Genomic DNA, 16,556 nt, shown 5'->3' on the forward strand with positions numbered 1-16,556 from the left:
AGTGTTAGTAAGATTATTTGTGTTGATATTTCAGTCATATCTAACTCTGTTTTCCTTGGCAAAGATACTGAAGTAGTTTCCTTCTCTGGCTCATTTTACAGAGGAATCTGATGCTAACACGATTAAGTGAGTTGGCCAGATCACACAGCTTGTAAGGGGCAGGCTGGATTTGAACTCAGGAACATGAGGCTTCCTGGTGCTCTGTGAACTATGGCTCCCCCAGCTGTCCTCATAAAACTAGACCTGCTTTTATTTTTGCTAAATAAAAATCATCAGAAGTTTAAAAGCTCATAAATTTAGAACCAAATTTTTCACAGTTAATGTAGAATCCAAAATAATTGGATAAGACTTTGTTTTGCACTTATTCTGGGGTAAGAATTTGATAAAGGCTTTCAGGGCATGAAACAGCGATCCACCTAGGTTAGAGAACAATTTTAAAAGTATTTTGGCAGCATTTATTGTGTACAAAGATGACCTATTAAATGGTGATTCATTAAAAGTGGTCGGTGGACATTTATCATGTCCTGCATGAAAGTAATAAAGTTGCAATTACTTTTTGAAAACTTTTCTATTTGAAATTTCCCTCTCTCTTCATCAGTCCAGATTTATGAACTTTTATTGCATATCAATAATAATATGCTTAAGAATTTCAAATCAGTGATTTGCAAATAGCTTTGGTCTTAGGAAATTTAATTTAATTTTTATTTTAGTCTTTTAAAATTTCATTCTTAAATACATTATGAGGAAAGGTGACAAAATACTGAACTATCAGAACCAAAAGGAATAAACAATTTCAAAATCATCTAACTTAAAAATTGTTTTTCTCTCCTTGAAGTTCCTCAGTCATTTTAAAATTAATTCATTTTTGCTATTTAGTGTTTTTAAAAAGCATCCATTTTTCTCCATTTTGCTTTTGTTAATCTAGTATGCAAGCATTTCTAGGCAGCTCCCATTTTCATCATGATGCATTCCTGGAAAATGTCAGTGGATCTTATTTTCCTATAGGATCAGTGTTATAATTGGGAGGAATATTACAGGCTGGCCATACAAGCCTGAAGTGAATCAGAGACTCAAGTTTTTAGATTTGGAGGAGGCCTTTTAGATCATCTAGCCCAACCTCTTTATTGCACATATCAGAAAATGGAGACCAAAGGATGATGAGTGACTAGTTAGTGGTAGAGCTACCTCTTGAATCCAGACCTCATGACTTCCAGGCCAGTGTTCTTTCCATTATATCACACTTCCAACTCTAGTCAGAGCAAAATGAATAACGTGTCTTTCATAATTTCAAATTGTGACGGTATTCTTGAAATCCTTTTAAAATGAATAGAATGTGTATAAAGTATGTAGCAATATACATCGATTCCATGGTACTATAATCAGTTTAAATGTGTCTAAAACAAATAGGCTGTCATAAAAACATTAAGCATTTAATAACCTTGCCCATCATTCTTGGGGAAATTTGGGTGGCTCACTGTTTCTTTTAAAAAACTGAAAAGGGAGCTTGGTTTAATGCCTTATTTTTGTCTTGATAAATTTCTATTTAGCAAATAGAGGCCTTCCAAATCATTCCAGTGTTCTTAGTGCCATGATTTTCAGAAGTAACCTGTTGTTTCTTTTTGGCCATTAGTTGTCATGCCTATGCTTTGGTAAACCCTTGATTAATTGAGTAAAGGTGCAGAAAACTGAAACATTGAGGTCAATAATTAAAGTCATGAAGAGATTGGCCAGTTTTGAAGGGCATGAAAGGTGAGGCTTTGCTTATATATTTAGATAGATCTTGAGTGAATTTTAGATTCTAGATACTTCTTGTGGAAAACAAATAGTTGAGCTAACCAAATTTACTTCAGTATTTTTTCTATCTTAATCCTTACAGAATCTTTAACAGATGAAAACTTTTCTTGAAGTGTTTTCCCCCATGATTTATTTTTATCACAATTGTCCCTGGTGCTTAGAATTGGACAGTTCATAAGATAAAGAACTATAATAGAGGGTCATAGTTCTAGAGCACATTTCAGGCCTCTCCATTTTACAGAGGACAAGACTAAACTAAAGATCCCTGAGGTTAAATGGCTTGAAGAGGGCCACACACTAAGAACCTTAATTTGAACACAAGGCTTTTGATTTCAAAACCTCCATTTTTCTCTTTCTTCTCAATAAAGAGCTCTAAAACTCTTAATGCAGTAGGTATTTCCACAGTACATTAAAGACCTAAATGAGTTAGAGGTGGCAGATTTTTCCTGACATTCAGCATAAAGGGACAGAATCACTTTCAGCACAGAAACAAGAAGTGTTGGCTCAAGTCAATCATAGGTGCCTATTGGTGTGTCCCTGTTTGTAGGATTAATGAGGGAAAGGAATGGGGGAACCCCATTTCTCGGCACATAGATAATAAGATAATCCCATGAGACGCAGTGTCCCCTGTAAATTGAATTTACAGGCCTGAAAACCTAGATTGATAAATAAAAGATTTATTATAGAAATTTGGAAGTAAAGTTCAGTTAGAAAGATGCCAGGGCCAGAGGTGGCCGCTGGGCGGGCAGGAACCCTTACATGGCTGGAAGGATACCATGTATTGGCTGGGAGGGCTCCTGCCAAGAGGGCGTTCCTGCTCATTTCTTTTATACCTAGAAGATGATGGGTGGTACCCCCCCAAAGTTCTTGGGGGGTAGGGCTTTTCAGTTAGCTCAGATCAGGTGAGAGCTGGGGGAAGCTTAGCTGATAGTGGGGCTGGGCGCGGATATTCAAAGGATGCCTTTAACTAGGATTTGTGAATCAAGGTCAGCCACAGGTTGGGCAATTAGAAAGGAATCTTAAAGGGACCTCAGCCCCCATCAGGATGACAGATGCAGGTGACCAGACCTTATATATATATATATAGGCACCTTGCATTCAGTGACCCCTGTTAAATCCATCTTTTAATGATGGTCGTAGCCTTGGTACTTAATTAATAATTAAGCTTATCAGCACCCATCAAGGACCAATCATGAGACATTTAGGGCTAAACAGACATTTGGGAGACCACAATGGAAAATCATGAGGAAAATGGATTGTTTTTGTTTTTGTTTTTGTTTTTTTACTTCATCGGAATATACAGACATTCCTCTAACCTTAATTACTACCCCTCTCTGTCTTTACTTTCTGTGGCCAAAATTTCATTACCTTTTGGCCAGCGTTTTCGTATTAAGCCTCTCCAAAGATAACTAGGCTGGTTAACATATCTATAATCTGTCTTTGGACCCATAATTAAAGACTTTTCTGCTCAGTATCACAATTTGTCTTTAGGAACCCAGGCCTTGATGACCCATCAGAATAGACATTAAAGTAGAGGATTCTTGTCATTAAAATTAATTTTTATGCAAACATTTATTTTGACATCTTTCCAGGAATACATTTCATTAAATAAGGTTTACATGTTTAAGTGAATTTTTTAATCTTTTAAATCTTTTTTTGGTCATATTTTCATTTACTGTTTTTGCATTGTTATTTAATACGATCTTTTCAGCAATTTTATAATTATTTTAACTCAACAGTGTGATGCCATTAGTGTGTTGGAAAAAGAACATGATTACAGAGATGAACACTTTGACTTTATTCAATCACATATCCGGAAGTTTTGTTTACAGTGTATCCTTTTAAAATCTGATATTGCATAATGATTGTACATGTACATTAATATTTGTATTTTCATTATAGAGTTGATCAATTTTCCCAGCATTTTAAACTTTGAGGGGGAAAAAGACCCCACTTAGTAGTTGTATTAGGCCTAATTATCTAATCAATAGAACATCTATTACTATTATTTCTCCTTCCATTGCCATCTTTTGCCATATGACGGTTTATTGATTTCTCTGGATAAGAGAATATTTCAAACTGGTCATTTTTATACCAATTAAAGATATTTATTGCTTAAAGTTGAAAGCATCGCCTTCACAGCACTTACAGTCAGCTCCGAGTCAAAACAGTCACATTTAAATGTAGCTTATGTTAAGTACCAAATGAATGATACCAACTAAAGCAAATTCCATAAATGACCTCAATGGTCTGTATGTTACAACAAATTAACAGTATTAATTCTGAAAGTCCTTTTAGTAAGTTAGGTGTTGTATTGAAAAGAGATGACAGAATAGGGTTTTGTTCTAATGTTTTATTTTCAAAATTTCTGTGACTTGTTCAGGATGAATGAGCTGGATGAGCTGTGTCCAGAAGAAGTTGAAAGGAGAATTTCATCGGGGCTATTTACTTTTTGTGACTTGATTGCCAGAAACTCTTTAATTGTAGCTCAGGAGTTCTTGGCAGAGTTGCCTTCCTATGAGAAGCTCCCTTGAGCTATAGGCTTTGAACCCCAGGAGAATAACCCTGAAAAAAGTAAAGCAAGTAGAGATAGGGAGGGAGGAAGTAATCGAAATTCTATGCCTAAATAAAATGCTGATAGTATTTCCTTTTCCCTGATTTCTATCCTATTCTATCCTATTCTATTCCTTGTAACTATCAATTTGTCTCCCAGCCCTGTAGCAAAAAATGCCACAGATTAAATTCTTGAAAATGGAGTTAATTAAAAGACACTAGCTCAACAAAAGACACTTTTTGTGTGTATTTAAATAGTGGTGAATCAGAAAAGGTCAGGTTGGTGTTCAGCAAGTCTTTTGTTCTCTGAAAGTTATCTGTAGACCTGCCAATTTAAGGTCTAATGTTGTTTCTTCATCCCAAAAACCCAACCCACAACTACATATACTGTACCTGAGAAATACAAAATATGGGCAGCTGTAAAAAAAAAAAAATATATATATATATATATATATATATATATATATATATATATATATATATATTAGTCTTGTTTCTCATTTACTTCACCTTATTGCTAATTAATTTATAAGTGTTTGAATTGCATTAAATAAGTAGTGTTGGAAGGTTAGATGTATGAGATTTGAAAGTGAATGAGGATAACCCTATGTGAAAAGATTGTCCTTGATGGGGAAGAAATTTATTTTAAGATATGTTTCTGTTCTCACTCCTAGCTTCCTCCCTGCTCCCAGGTTTTTGTAAATTTTATCTTCCTTTAGTTTTTGGTCTAATAATATTGTTTTTACCAATTTTACTATTGTTTTAAAGTTTGAGAAAAAAATAATTTAAAGTCTTATTTAAAAAACCAACAACAACAAAAAGAAGACCTAGGACATTGCTTTGAAAGTTAGTAACTATGGGTGCTAATGTGCCAGTTATTGTAATTAAAACACATCTGGTAAGTTGACAATCTGCTCAGAAATTTCTTTAACACATTTATTTAGATGGTGCAGCACTTATTTACACTTCAGTAAAGGAAAATAAAAATATAGATTTAGTATATAAATACATTGTTCAGAAATTATACGGATTCCCTTTTAAGATCCCTGCTGTTGTTGTGGAAAAAGATGCAGTATTTATGTAAGTATCTCATAGGTTGATAGTGCTCTCTGGTATTTTTTGTTTCAAAGGTGAAACTCAAGGGCAGGGACTGGAGGGGAGGTGGAAACCAATAAAGATTTTCTTGAATGTATTTAAAAACATTTCTTGTATAAGAAGAGAATTTCCATTCCCTACAGCTGCACAAGTAATTTGTTTCTTGACTTTAGCTTTTCCCTGCCATCCAATTATACTACAACATCAAAAAAAAAAAAATTCAGTTTATTTACATACAACATTTGTAAATATTGTTTTATTAAAGATAGGGACTGGCCTTGGCATGTCATTGGTATCGAGACCCCCTGAGTAAGTAACTTTCTCCCAAGGCTGCTCAACACGTTTCCTGCCACTTAGAATCTGGGTGCATTGCTTAGATCCAGTGAAGGGAAGGAAGCTGGACTTCCAGGGTCCTGCCTATACCACACCACCCTGCTTCCCACATGATATACTCTGTGTGTGGGGGGGTCTGTGAACTGCTGTTCTAATGTTGTCGTAGGCATGTCCCTTTCTTCATGACCCCATTTGTTTCTTCTTGGCAAAGATACTGTTTCCTTCACGAGATCCCACGGGATGGGCCAGTCACACAGCTGGAAAGTGCCTGAGCCTGGATAGATTAGAACTCTGAAAGCCCTATCGATGCACTCTGTAGCCACCTAGTGGTCATGGACCCTAATACATGCCTATAAATGTGACAGGATAATTGGATGTTTCAGGAGAAGTGACTTTGAGTTTATCCATTCAAGGGAAAACAAAACAAAACGTTATTGGATTGAAATGGTTTCCTAGCATCTGAGCTTTATCCAGATTATCACTAATAATCACTATCTTTTATGAAGATATATTCCATCAAGAAAATCTATATAGTAAAGAAGGATTTTCTTCTTTAGACTCATGTTCCCTGTATCAAAGATTGTGACCATTAAAAGGAGTCTAAAATTGAATCTTCCAGACCATGGAAGTGAACAGCTTCCTTCATGTTGTGACATTGGGTTGGAGAAGAGAATGTATACCTACATAAGTGGTTAATAACTGATGTCTGCATAATCTTTATTTCTAGTCCAGCAGGATGGGATAATGATAAGAAAATAGGAATTTTACATGAAAATTTTCAAACATTAAAAGCAGAAGATAGTTTTGAAGATATTATAACCAAACCACCTGTCCGAAAGGTAATTTGATTTTATTATCTGTTTTTAGTGGTAACAACCTCAAAATGAATGTTAGTATTTTACATTAAGAAATAGGATTTGCTACAAGAGTTTGCTTGCTTGCTTATAAGGCAGGACTTTTTCTATTTGTTTAATTGTACTGTTGACAAGGGCAAATGTGGTTAAAGTTGAGCTCTTGGATTATTTAGTTTTGGGAGGAAAGGAGGACTAGAAAGAGCCAGGAAGCTAGAACTTGTTTGCTATGAGACCTAACATATCAATGCCTCCTTTTTAATAATATGGAACCTGCAATTTGCCAGACAGTTCTTGTTGATTTCTTCTATTTTTTAATTAACTGCTTGCCATTTTAACAACAACTCAGGGTGTTTCCTATTTTATCAGAGCCCCCAGCTTGACTTCCTCAGAATGAGATAACCAGATTGGAAAGTTGAATATCTATATCAATATCTCTTCAGTACAAAGAATGTGATTGACTATTGGAGAGATAACATCCATAGCCCATTACAGTTTCTGATTTTTCCATATCTTTAGAATGACATCTTGAACTCAGTTAAACATTTTCTTGTTTCAGGTTGTTCATGAGAAGGAAATTGTAGCAGAAGATGATCAAGTATTTCTCATGAAGCAACAGGTCAGTATATTTCATTTAAAAGCAGATTTAGAATTTAATACATGAATCCATTCTCTAACAGTATTTGAAAAAATTGAAGTAAAAATCTTGTAATTGTATATATCTAAAGTAAATGTTTTTATTTTTCAGTCCCAGTTAGCAAAACAACCACCAACAACAGCTGGAAGGCCAGTGGTTAGTATTACAAAGTTAAGAAAATACAGGAATATGTATTATTCTTGTATTTTTTCATGTGTGTATTTGTGTGTGACAGAGACATGGATTGTAAAGACAGAACTAGAAACTTTGGGTTATTTTGTTTCAAACATAATTTAAATTCTGAAAGCATTTATAGGCAATCTTTATATAGTCCAAACATCATTTAAACTAGTTATTTAGAATTTATTTTCACATAAAAACAGTAGTGCTTAGATTTCCGGGCTGGCTCAGAAAAATACATATATAATCCATAATACAATCTAAAAGGAAATGTAGTCTAGTGGATGGAGAAATAGGAAGCTCTGGATAAAATCTGGTCCCTGATATTGTGTGATCCCAGACAGGTCACTTAACTTCTCAGTATCCCAGGCAACTCCCCAAACTTGCAGAGAAGGTGCAGACTTGTATCTGTTGAGGAAATGTCCCTGACAAGAGCTCCCTGTTGTAAAGAAAAAATCCAAGTGCATCCCATGTATTGTGCTAAGGATGCTGGAGCAGCCTAACATTCATGGGTGACAGTATTTGGATGGGAGCCACAGCATGAGAGAACATCTTCTTCCTCATCATTCAGGACTCCTACAAGCTGAGGTTAGGGGGCTTCATGGCCTAGGGCGGGGAGGAGATGACACTGAAAGAGAATTTTCTTCTTTAGCCTCATTTTGCTTTTTGTTTCCTAATTAATAATTGTGTTTTATTTATCTCTCTTTGCTGTTGTCTCTTGAGAGTGGGAGCCAGTTGGTATTTCCTCTAGCACCAGTACAAGGTTACCCCCACCCCACCCATATATACTTAAACATATTGATTGGTTGATTTTGATTCACCTTTGAGGTGAGGAGCCAGGTAGTGTTTCTTTTCTTTCACTTTTGATAGACAAGGCATTAAAAACCAGATCCCTCTGTAGCAAGTTTTTAACTAAAGAAAATTTACTAAAATAAAACTTCCTTTAAAAAATTGGGGCTGGATTAAAGTTAATATATTAAACTGAAAAAAAAAGTATGTATGAAACTGAAAAAAAAGTAGCTAAAATGTAATAGAAGAAACTATTGAGTCCAATAAAGCAAATTTTTATGTTTTTTAAGGCATCCTTTTACATACAATTAAGTATTCGTTATACACTATTGTTAGCTAATTATTAAAACATTCTTGACTATTCTTATTGCCAGAGCTCAGTAATCTTGCTTGTAATTGTTTGAAAGTGCAAATGGGTCTTATAAGATCATAGATTTAGAGCTGGACAAGATCTTCGATCATCTAGTCCAAAGTCTCGGTGAGGAAGCTGAAGCCCAGAAGGCTAAGTGATTAGCCCCAGCTCTTAGAGGCATTGTCTGAAGTCTAGTTTGAAATATGCCGCTGATGCAATTTTCCATTTTGGTGACCTTAGGTCCATCCAGATCTGAGGTTCCAGAGTTCTGTCTATATGTACATTAGTCTTTTCACTGATTCAGATGGAATTTTTTTTTTTTTTATCTTCAGTAAGGTTTGGCATATTTATTTTTTGAAGATGACCACCACTTTTCTTCTTTATGTTGTTGTTACTTTTTAAAATAGTTTGCAAGTTCATGATGTCATGGAGGGATTTGAGCTTCAGATAGTCTGAAATGTTCCCCCCCAGGACAAAGTTGTTCATGTGTCAGTGAAATGGATGATGTGATAGAGCCAGTGATGAGTACATGCAAAACATCTCTTTGATATTAAAAGCTTCAATAATTATAGGTAAACCTCACCAATCTTCTTATTACTGTCTTGGCCCAGGATTCTTCTCCACGGGTTCCTGGTGGTTCCCCTCGAACACCGAATAGATCCGTATCATCCAATGTGGCCAGCGTGTCGCCCATCCCTGCTGGGTCTAAAAAAATTGATCCAAATATGAAAGGTATATTTCTAAGAGAATAAATTTGAGGGATTTGGGGCTCCTTCTTAGCATATATATCATACTGTCTTATTTTGATTATTTATTATACTGTTGCTACAGTAGACATATTATTTACATAGGATTTGCCTAAGATGAAAGTTCCTGTGCTCAGACTCAGAGACTAAATTTGGTTAAGAATTCATAGCTTCTCCTTGAAGTTGTCTGACATGGGTGAGTGCCATTCTAGATCCTAGTCCCCAAAGGCAAGGACTTTACAAGATCTCAATTGTTTTTCTTCCTGAGATGCATAGCAGTACTCGCTCCAAAGAAGGAACTTCATTCTTGTTTTTAAAAAAAAAATTAGTCTGAGTTTCTCTAATATTGTTTCCCATTTAGGGAGGGGATGGAGATGTTATATTAATAAAAATATTTATTTTCCTACAGCCGGAGCTACAAGTGAAGGTGTCCTTGCTAATTTCTTCAATAGTTTGCTGAGTAAAAAAACAGGCTCCCCTGGAGGCCCTGGTGTTGGTAGCAGCAGCCCTGGAGGTGGCAGTGGTGGTGGTGGCAGCAATTTACCACCATCAGCAAAAAAATCAGGTATGGTGGACTCTGGAAAATAATTGACTTTTAATTTTTTGTGAGTTCCCCTCCCCAAAAAAACAAAAACAAAAAACAAAACTTTTGATAGGTGAGAAGAAGCTGAAGCACAGTAAGGTTATGATTAAATGAGAAAGCTAAGATCAAAATCCAAGATTGCTGTCCTATAAAAAATTCCATACTTTTTATACCTGCACAAAGAGTAAATTTTATTGGGGGGGGGGGGAGTAGGGAGATGGGAAGGTGGTCTCATTTGATTTTCCCAAGTTCCAAGCAGATGTTCTGATCCTCAGTCTTCAGGCTACCCAAACCATAGTCTTTTTGAAATACTATATACTTGGAGGTTACATGAAGCAACTGAAGGAGTTCCATAAAAGTTTTTCATAATTATATTGGAAAATAAGCCCTATGTGGAAAGCTATGGAAGAAAAGACAATCTATACAAGGTAAAGTAAAATGTAGAAAGATTGTAAACATCTTTTTGGCAAAAAAACAATCTTCTGCCCCCTAGTGGTAACTCCTGGTGAATTATACTCTATTGGAAAACTTGGATCATGGAACATAAATGAGGAGAAAAAGAACCAAAAAATCATTTCCTGCCACTGATGCTACCTCGGTATTTCCAGAACTGGTGTGATTTGTGGTTAATTCTGGAATTCATCCTCTGCCTGAGAGATCCAGGGTCCTTTAGGTCATCCCCTGGACAAAAGACATTAAAGGGTCAGGTCAGACTGAGGTACCAATGAGTCTGCTAAGCAGCAAGTCAGTCCTTTGTTATTACAGCCTGTACTATCCTAAACCCCAAGTTTTTAGCTTCAGAGTATCAAATATAGGCAAACGTGTGGAAGGTCTAAATCATACTGGGCAACTTTAAGTCAACTTGGTTCCTTTGCAACCTAAAGCACACTTTCTTCCAAGTTTAAAGTAGAACGTAATCAGCTTATGGAAATAGAGAGGCTTGGGAATTTAGAAAATGCTAATTTTTTTCATATAATTCTGTTACTTATCACTTTCTTAATCTCAGGGTGGGATAAGATAAGATCTTTAAAATGATGGAATAAAAGTCCCTGGAGCTACCTATTATTAGGTTCTAGAAAGAACATGTTTACATGATTAAAATGTAGACCTAGATTGTCTTTTTGAACTTCATTAATTTTTTAGTAGTATTTGGTACTTGTCATATTTTATACATGCATCCCAGAGGTTATATCCTAAAATTGCTAATTAGTAGCTGACTTTATTTAAAGCTATTTTAAGGAGATCAACAGCTTTTGAAATGTTCCTGAAATTTTAAATATTTGTATTTATGTATCCTGCTTTATCATGGCAAAGCAGCTTGCATAGTTCAGTGAAACTGTGAGCTGTGCTATATGGGGGTACCTAAGATGATTAGGTCATTAGTGGAGAGTTTTGAAAAAAGGTTATCCATTAGAGGAGGAAATGGGCAAACCACTTTTAGTATCTTTGCACCCCAAAAATACATGGACAGTACTAAAATGATAAAAGATGTTACACTGGAAAATGAGTCCTGGAGAAGAGCAGAGGGACAACTATAAGTAGCTCTAGAAAAAGTGAAGTGGCTGGGCCAAAGCCAAAAAGAAACTCAGCTATGGATGTGTCTGATGATAAAAGGAAAGTCTGATGCTACAAAGATCAATATTTCATTGGAACCTGGAATGTAAGCTTTTTGACCAAGGTAATTTGATTGTGTGGTAAAACAGGAAATGGAAAGGTTGACATCTCAGGAGTCAGTGGCCTTAAATTGATGAAAATGGGTGAATTTAATTCAGATAATCATTATAATATGCCTCTGGGCAAGAATCCCTTAGAAGAGTTTCTTAATTAATGAATTGGTAAGAAATAATTTTTAAAATGGTAACAAAAGCAATATTAGGGCATAATTTAAAAAATGACCAAATGATACCTGTTTGAATCCAAGGGGAAACCTTTTAACAATAATACTGATAATACAAGTCTGTGCTACAACCATGGATGTCAAAGAGACCAAAGTTGATTAGTTCCATGAAGACTCACATCATTATCTAGAAATAATATTAAAAAAAGACATCCCATTCATCAAAGGGAAATGGAATGCTGAAGTAGGAAATCAAAAGATGATTGGAATAATAAGCAAATTTGACTTTAAAGTACAAAATTAAATAGGACAGAGAAAGTTTTTCAACAGTTTTCTAAAGATAACTCACTAGTCATAACAAACAACAATGTAGACATTGATTGGGAAGGATCAATTTATATGCCAATCGTAAAGAAGTGTACTGCCTAGGAATCTTCAAGTTATTGCTGAGTTGTGCTCATTTAACACACCAGCAGGGTTATATTTAAGATTCTGGAAGGTAGGCTTTAGCAATATGTGAACTGAAATTATCAGAACAGCAGCGGGCTGGTTTTTAAAATTTTATTTATTTATTTATTCATCTATTTATTTATTTATTTTTTGATTTTATTTTTTTATTAATTTTTCCAAATTATCCCCTCCCTCCCTCCGCTCCCTCCCCCTGATGACAGGTAATCCCATACATTTTACATGTGTTACAATATAACCTAGATACAATATATGTGTGTAAATACCAAAAAATTTTATTTATTTTTTTAAAATTGTAATAATATTTTATTTTTCCAATTAAAGACAATTTTCAACATTTTTTTTTTTTAAATTTTAGTTGTTTTAGTTCAGTTGGCTTTTCCCTCCTTCCCTTTCCATCCCCACAATGACAAGCAATCTGATACAGGTTAAATGTATGTAGTCATATAAAACAATTCTACATTAGTTTGTTGTGAGAGAAGAAATAAAAGAGAAAAAAAAAACCTTAAAAATTTTTTTAAAAGGGAAAATAGCATGATTCAATTTGCCTTCAGACTCTAGCAGCTCTTTTTCTGGATATGAAATTTAGTTGATTACTGCACAAATGCTATAGCATGTAATTGTATAGAGCATTCTCCTGGTTCTGCTCATTTTACTCCACATTGATTCTTGTAAGTTTTTGAATGTTTTTCTGAAATCCGCCAGCTTATCATTTCTTATAGCACAGTCGTATTCCATTAAATTTATATGCCACAACTTTTCCAACCATTCCCCAATTGATGAGCATCCCTTCAATTTCCAATTCTTTGAGCCAGCACAAAAAGAGCTGCTGTAAATATTTTTGTACATGTGGGTCTTTTTCCATTTTTTAATGATCTTGTTAATATAGACCTAGTAGTGGTATTGTTGAATCAAAGGATATGCGAGGTTTAATAGTTCCAAATTATTCTCCAGAATTAGTGTCCCAATTTTCTCACCTTCTTCAACATTTATCATTTTCCTTTTCTGTCATTTTAACCAATCAGGCAGGTGTGAGGTGGTACCTCAGAATTGTTGTAATTTGCATTTCTCTAATGATTAGTCATTTAGAGCATTTTTTTCATATGAATATATTGATATCCATATATATATTATAGATAGATATAGATATCTATATCTATTTTTTATACACACACACACACACATATATATACACACACACACATTATCACCTTATAATCCTAACAAGATATCTATATCTATTATATATTTTATATATATATATATAATCACCTTGTAATCCTAACAAGATAGCTTTGATTTCTTCATCTAAAAACTGTGTGTCACATTCTTTGATCATTTGTCAATTGGGGAAAAACTGGTTTTCTAAGAGGCAGAGGGAATAGAAACCAAATTGCCAAAATTCACTGGATTATAGAAAAAGCAAGAGAGTTCTGGAAAAACATCTATTTCTGCTTCATTGACTTCACTAAAGACTCTGATTATATGGGTCACAACAAAATGTGGGAAGTTCTCAAAGAAATGGAAGTAACAGATCATTTTACTAGTCTCCTAAGGAACCTATCTATGAGCCAAGAAGCAATAGTTCTATCTAAATAATTGATGGTTTAAGTTTGGAAAAGGAGTGTGGCAAGGTTGTATATTGCCATCTTATTTATTTAACTTTCATGTAGCATCATGTGCTGGACAAATCAAAAGTCAGAATTATGGTTGCTAGCAGTTTCAAATACGCAGATGATTCCATTCTGATGGCAAAAAATAAAGAATTAAGAAATCTCTTGATGAGGGTAAAAGAGGAGAATCTAAAAGCTGATTTGAAGTTTAACATAAAAACAAAACAAAACATTAAGACCTTGGCAATTGATTCCACCACTTTGGGGCAAGAAGAAGAAATGGAAGCAGTGTTGAATTTTTGTATTCTCATGCACTGTGGATGGTGGTCAAAGCCATGAAATTGAAAGATAATTGTTCTTTGAAAAGAAAGTTTTGATGATCCTAAAAGGCAGAGACCTTGATATCAAAGGTCTGTATGGTCAAAGCTAAGGGCTTTTTAAATAGCAATGTAGGGCTACAAGAATTGAACTATAAGGAAAGTTGAGTACCACAGAATTGACATTTTTGAATTGTGGTGTTAAAAGACCTTTAAAATTGTCTACTTTGCGTAACTTGTTGGGCAAGACAATTTTAAGTTTAGTTGATTAGATTTTTGTTAGAAGCATTAATGTAAATGAAGTACTTTTTCTTGTAAACTTAAGTTTGTATTTTATTCATTTTTCTGTAGGCCAGAAACCTGTCTTGACAGATGTTCAGGCAGAATTGGACAGAATTTCACGAAAACCTGATATGGTTTCTCCTACAACACCAACGTCTCCTACAGAAGGTGAAGCATCTTGAAGATACCAAATAAAGCCATTTATTCAGTTTTCTGAGATAATGTAAACTTGCCTCTGCCTTTTCCTTCAAAAGTGGAATTAGGGAGCTGAAACATTTTTTTTCAAAAGGATAAAATTGATGTCTTTTTTGTTGCCCAATCTTACCAAAAGGGAACTGTACAAATGGAAGATTAAATTACACTATGTTGGACTGCTGTTTGCATTGCCACTTTGCATAAGGAATTAATTTTGAGATTTTGAACACTCAGAACAATTTCTAAAACTGCAATCTATCCATTGACCTTATTCTAAACACCAATTTTTTTTTTTTTTTTTTTTTTTTTTTTTTTTTTTAAATGGGAGGGTTTGGGGTTGGGTGGTAAGCAATATGCAACACGGACACTGGACTGATTTGGAAATCCCTGTCTGTTTTAGCTTTTAGGGCTGTTAAGATGGTAAATGAATTAACCTGTTAGTTTTCTTGGAAGATGGTGATCGTTTGCTCTCTCTTGTGTATACCAACATGAATGAATTCAAATTCTTTTTACTGCCATGTGTAGAGTGTGCTCCCCAAACTACTGGATCACATCTGAGCCACTAAGTCTATTAAAAGTTGTGGGGCAGTGTCATCTTCCAAGTAGATGGCATAGAGAAATGTTGACCAAGTTTGATTTAATTAACTAGCAGAATACGACGGCCTACTGCCTAAATAAAGAAAAATGCAGAGGTTTTCAAAATGAAAAGAAAAACAATCTACAGATTTGTTTCTCTATGGCCCAGCCTTAATACTCCCCTTTATGTTTTCCATATTACCGTGATGGTTTTAATGATCAGTCTTTTAAACTGTAATCAGTTAATAAAGTATTTATTCTCTGCATTCAGATTTAAATAATTCATTGCTTTCTTTTATGTTTAAAGTTCTATTTACTAGTTAACAGAAAATAAGGTCTGCTAGTATTTTTATGTTTGACTCAGTGAGGTTATTAAGCATACTGATAATTTCCATCTCTTCATCCAAATGTTCCTAAGACAAAAGTGGTGAAATTCATCAACTTCTTTGATTTTGTATATCAAGGAAATGTCAGATACAGTGGATGGTTTGCTTGCCTTTGATAACCTTGCTTCCCTAAGGATGGAAAGTTTTCACATCCCAGAACTTTGTATAGCATTCAGCCTCACAGGTTATTTGAGAGGCTGCTTTTTAGTCTTCAGTCAATATGCTCCTGATAAATTATTCCCTTCCAACACTTATCATTTCCCAAGATTTTCAGTAGCTACACTATTAGAACCTAAATATAATAGCATTAGTAAGAGCATATTTTCATTGATAGTTTGATGATCATAGCCATGTTAGACCAACTTAAGCCAATAAGGTAATTTTTTTAATTGTGTGCTTTTCTTTAAGTGACACTTCAATTTTTTAAACTTTAAAGATATGCTCTATATTCCAAAGATATTCTTTAGAAATCCCTGAAGCATTAGAGAAAAATCATCTTTCAGGATGTCTTTCAAAATCAATTTAGTCATAGGAAAAGCATGTTAGTTTCCTGTACCTCCATAATTAAACATAAATACTGAAGCTGTGTGAGAAGAGAAGCAGCTTTCTAGATTCCTCCATAAGAGAGTATTTAGGGAGAAAAGATGTTCCTTTACACTGAAAAGTAGGCTATTTTGAAAAAACTTATTTTCTTAAAATATGCATGAGTTAAGTAAAACATACCACTGACAAAAGAATAAATATTTACCTCAGGTTGTGCAAGTATATTGTCATAATACCAATTTTTCTAAATTAGTACTTTATACTAATTCAGAACACCATGGAATAACTGGGAAGACCAATAAAATTGATGCTCCTATCTATATCTCTTTATACCTCAAATATCTACTAAGTTTGCATGCACAGATTAATGGGTTGTTTCCTATACGGCATGAAGATGTATCAGAAAGCCCCAGTGGTGAATTCATT

General features: G+C 34.5%; 1 protein-coding gene across 1 annotated transcript in view; it reads left to right on the plus strand.

Moving 5' to 3' along the window:
- DYNC1LI1 (dynein cytoplasmic 1 light intermediate chain 1) overlaps positions 1–15,467 on the plus strand; it is a 43,067-nt gene extending 27,600 nt beyond the window's left edge. Inside the window, exons 6-13 of the mRNA XM_074267146.1 lie at positions 3,534–3,627; positions 5,292–5,427; positions 6,503–6,614; positions 7,186–7,245; positions 7,375–7,419; positions 9,196–9,316; positions 9,740–9,895; positions 14,500–15,467. Of these exons, the coding sequence (XP_074123247.1) occupies positions 3,534–3,627; positions 5,292–5,427; positions 6,503–6,614; positions 7,186–7,245; positions 7,375–7,419; positions 9,196–9,316; positions 9,740–9,895; positions 14,500–14,612 (837 nt within the window). The 3' untranslated portion in view covers positions 14,613–15,467. The remainder of the gene's footprint in view (positions 1–3,533; positions 3,628–5,291; positions 5,428–6,502; positions 6,615–7,185; positions 7,246–7,374; positions 7,420–9,195; positions 9,317–9,739; positions 9,896–14,499) is intronic.
- The last annotated feature ends 1,089 nt before the right edge of the window (positions 15,468–16,556 follow it).

The sequence above is a fragment of the Sminthopsis crassicaudata genome, chromosome 5 (genome assembly GCF_048593235.1).
Source record: "Sminthopsis crassicaudata isolate SCR6 chromosome 5, ASM4859323v1, whole genome shotgun sequence".
In the NCBI taxonomy this organism is placed as follows: domain Eukaryota; kingdom Metazoa; phylum Chordata; class Mammalia; order Dasyuromorphia; family Dasyuridae; genus Sminthopsis; species Sminthopsis crassicaudata.